The following is a 3,675-nucleotide window of genomic DNA, read 5'->3' as shown; positions in this document are numbered from 1 at the left end:
CCTTGTTGTGGATGCAGTAAACACAGTCTATCAACAGAAAAACAAAACAATTGCTCTTTTTTCGTTTTTTTTTTTTTTTGTTTTTCTTTTTTTTTTTTTCTCTCTTGCTTTTTTTTTTTCTTCTTTCTCCTCCAATTTTCGGGACATCCCGCTATCATAAAGAAGCGTGCGTGGAGCAGCCGATGGGTCCCCGAGCTGTGACATTTGCCGTGTGAGGAGGAGCAGTTCAGACGCCCCCTTCTGAGCCATTCGCCGTGTCCGACGGGTGTGTTTGTGTGTTTGCTTGCAGAACCTGCCTTCGGGGAAGTGAACCAGCTCGGGGGGGTGTTCGTCAACGGGAGACCCCTGCCCAATGCCATCAGGCTGCGGATTGTGGAACTGGCGCAACTGGGGATCAGGCCGTGCGACATCAGCCGGCAGCTCCGCGTTTCCCACGGCTGTGTCAGCAAAATCCTGGCTCGCTACAACGAGACCGGCTCCATCCTCCCGGGGGCTATCGGAGGCAGCAAGCCTCGGGTCACCACCCCCACGGTGGTAAAACATATCCGGACCTACAAACAAAGGGATCCGGGCATCTTCGCCTGGGAGATCCGGGATCGCCTGCTGGCCGACGGCGTGTGCGACAAGTACAACGTGCCGTCGGTCAGCTCCATCAGCCGCATCCTCCGGAACAAAATCGGGAACCTGTCTCAGCAGAGTCACTACGAGTCCTACAAGCAGCACCAGCCGCCCCCCCAGCCCGCTCTGCCCTACAACCACATCTACTCCTACCCCAGCCCCATCGCCGCTGCGGGAGCCAAGGTGCCCACCCCTCCCGGGGTGCCAGCCATCCCGAGCACCATGGCCATGCCCAGGACGTGGCCGTCCTCCCACTCGGTGACGGACATCCTGGGGATCCGCTCCATCACAGACCAAGGTGAGGAGGGGGGACAGGGGCCGCAGCGGCAGCCGGGCAGGGCCGGAGGGTTTCTCTCCCCTGCTCCTGGGCTCCTTCCTCACCGAGGGTCGGAAGGAGGGTTCGTGGTTTGCGCAGGGAAACCTCTTGCGTGTTCCCCAGCCCCAGCCGGGCACCGAGCTTACCGGAGGATGCGCCTCGGGACGCGGGCAGACCGGGGGTGCCAGGGTGGGCTGCAGGCGGACCGGCCAACCGGTACAATCCCGGCGGTCCCCCCTGCCGTTGTGACCCGAGAGTGGGCGAACTCGGCTGGAGGGAACGGCCCGGGGCGCGCTCGGTCTCGGTCCCGGTGCCGGTGCCCGTCTCGGCCGGGGCTCGCTGCCACCCTCCAGTCTCAGGCGCCGCCTTGGCGTTACCGAGAAGTCCATTTTCTCTAGTTTTCGCAATCAGGCCAAATTTGCTCCGGCAGGAAGTTCAAATGTCACCTAATTGCTTTCATTCTGGTGCTGTATTTTCCTCCGAAGCGGTGGTCTAGGAAAACGAACTCCCCCCCCGCCCCCCCATCCCCGATTTTCTTCTTATATCTCTTCCACCTTCTTTTTTTTTTTTTTTTTTTTTTTCCGCCTGGAAACTGCGTCGCGTCTCCCAGCCGCTCGCTACGCTTTGCCGCAAAGAAATGGACATTTTTTCCGTTTCGGTCTCTGCCAGTGAACTAACAGTAAATGTGGTTAAAACAACAGTCTAAAATAACCTTCGCCTACAGCGATCTCTATGTCCCACTCTTCCCTCCCAATTAGCGGAGGGGGGAGGGGGGGGGAGCTGTGATTTCTGTTTTCATTGCGTTTTAACGGCAACAATCCGGTTCCAGCAGCACTTCAAATGCAAATTGATCCTTTAGACATTACAGAATAATTTTCTTATTCTTTTCTCAAAAAGATGGTACTTTTTTTTTTTTTTCAAGCAATACACACAGGAACACTTAAGTATGTTTTATTTATACTAACACTTACAAAAATATATAAGTTTTTGTCCTTCTTTGCCCTCTACTTCACGATATAAACTTTATCCTCAGCCCGCACTGGCACAAATAACCGTGTTTCTGAGTTGACTTTAACAAATACATGCCTGGCAATCTCTGCCCTGTGCTGGGGAGAGGTAGTGCTGGCAATGAACATTAAAAAGAATGAGAACATTACAATCACATGAGAAATTGAGGTTGGCTTTTTTTTTTTTTTTTAGTGAGATCCTCTTTTATTAACACCACATTGGCAAGCAGGCAGGCCTCTGCCGGGTGCCTCGGTATCTGCCCCGTCTCCCTCAGACCCGCACACAGCTTTCTGCAGCGTTAAAAATCTCCCCCCTCCCCTTCCCAGCAGAGAGCCGGGGCTGCCGAGCGGCCGATGCCCCAGATGGGGGCTGATCGCCCTTGATTTATAGGATAAACTGACCTTGCTGACACGGAAAGGAAGCCCCTATTCATGGGAAAGTGTGAGATCAGCAGAAAAGGGCGCTCATCGAGAGAGCTCAGTTTCTTAAGACAACTTCAGGTTTGTGCCTCTCCCCAGCCCGGGCGAGGGGCCGAGCGGGGCGGTGGTGCGGGGACGCTCCGGCGGGCCCGCAGCCTCCAATGCGGCCGGGCCTGGGGGGGGAATTTCCCCGCCTGCCAAACAGCCCGGTATTCCCGTGCCGCGGCTGATGCGTGTGTAAATGACAGGGCTTTAATCTTTTTCTTTCCTCTCTCTTCCCTTCCTTCCGCTTTTCTTTTATATTCCTTTCCCTTTTATTTCTTTTATTATTATTTTTTAATTTCTTTTTTTTTGTTGTTGTTGTGTTGTTTTGTTTGTTTTCTTGTGTTTTTCGTCCCAAACTTGTTTGCAGCCTGGTTCATCTGCAGCCGCGTCGGGGTTGTTTCTAACAGGGGGTATCGTTTGTCCTCGCACACACACATACACACATATACACACACACAGACACACACAGAGCGATTCCCGTAACTTCCCCCTTAGGAGATCCCGGGGGAAAAGTGCCGGGGCTGGGGGGCAGCTCCATCTCGCCAACGCGGGGACGGGCGCCTCAGCCATCTCCAGGCTCGGCTGTGGATCATTGCCATCAGCTGGACGGCGGGTCCCGGCTCCTTTCTCCCTCCGGATCACCCTCTCCAGGGGCTCCCGGGAGGGTCGGCGAGGTGTAGCGGGCGAGGGCCAGGCTTCCCCTCTGCTCTGCCCTACGGGCTGCGGAAAGGGAGCCGTCTACGGCCCGGAGCAAAGTGCTCCGCATCCCGATCCCTGCCTCTAACCCCCCTTTCCCTCCGTGTTTCCCAGCAGTGAGCGACACTTCGCCTTACCCCAGCCCCAAGGTGGAGGAATGGAGCAGCCTGGGCCGAAACAGCTTCCCCCCCGCGGCCCAGCACGCCGTCAACGGGCTGGAGAAGAGCTCCCTGGAGCAGGAGGCCAAGTACAGCCAGGTAAAGAGAGGGGGAGGGAGGGGAGGGCGGTGATGCGCCGGGCCCCCGAGCTGGCCCGTGGGCTTGCGGCCCTTGCCCGGGGCTGCCGCTCTCAGCGTGGAGCCGGTGCCGGTTGGGGTTCGCAAACGAGTACGCCACGACGGACGACGTCGGGAAAGAGCCTGGCTCCCTCCTCCGCTCCTCTCTCCTCTCCCTCCCTCGGCACGGCCGCCGCGGCCCCCCCCGGCAGCCCCCAGCCCGCCTTTCTGCTGGCCGAGGGGCTGCCGGCGGGCGGCGGGGAGGGCTGGCGGGGCGGGCAGCACCCGCATCCCCCTCG

General features: G+C 57.6%; 1 protein-coding gene across 4 annotated transcripts in view; it reads left to right on the top strand.

The window, feature by feature from the left end:
• Positions 1-3,675, top strand: part of PAX9 (paired box 9) — a 20,338-nt gene that overhangs the window by 1,045 nt on the left and 15,618 nt on the right. For 2 of the 4 annotated variants that reach the window (XM_014942061.1, XM_014942059.1), the window contains exons 2-3: positions 290-916; positions 3,220-3,359. In XM_014942061.1, coding sequence (XP_014797547.1) covers positions 290-916; positions 3,220-3,359 — 767 coding nt within the window. Of the gene's footprint in view, positions 1-289; positions 917-3,216; positions 3,360-3,675 lie in introns of all 4 variants that reach the window. The other 2 variants (XM_014942060.1, XM_014942058.1) reach the window with 1 other exon arrangement.

The sequence above is a fragment of the Calidris pugnax genome, unplaced genomic scaffold, assembly GCF_001431845.1.
Source record: "Calidris pugnax isolate Ruff unplaced genomic scaffold, ASM143184v1 scaffold56, whole genome shotgun sequence".
NCBI lineage: Eukaryota > Metazoa > Chordata > Aves > Charadriiformes > Scolopacidae > Calidris > Calidris pugnax.
Note: the sequence above shows the minus strand (reverse complement) of the source record. Positions and strands in the feature narration are given on the sequence as shown.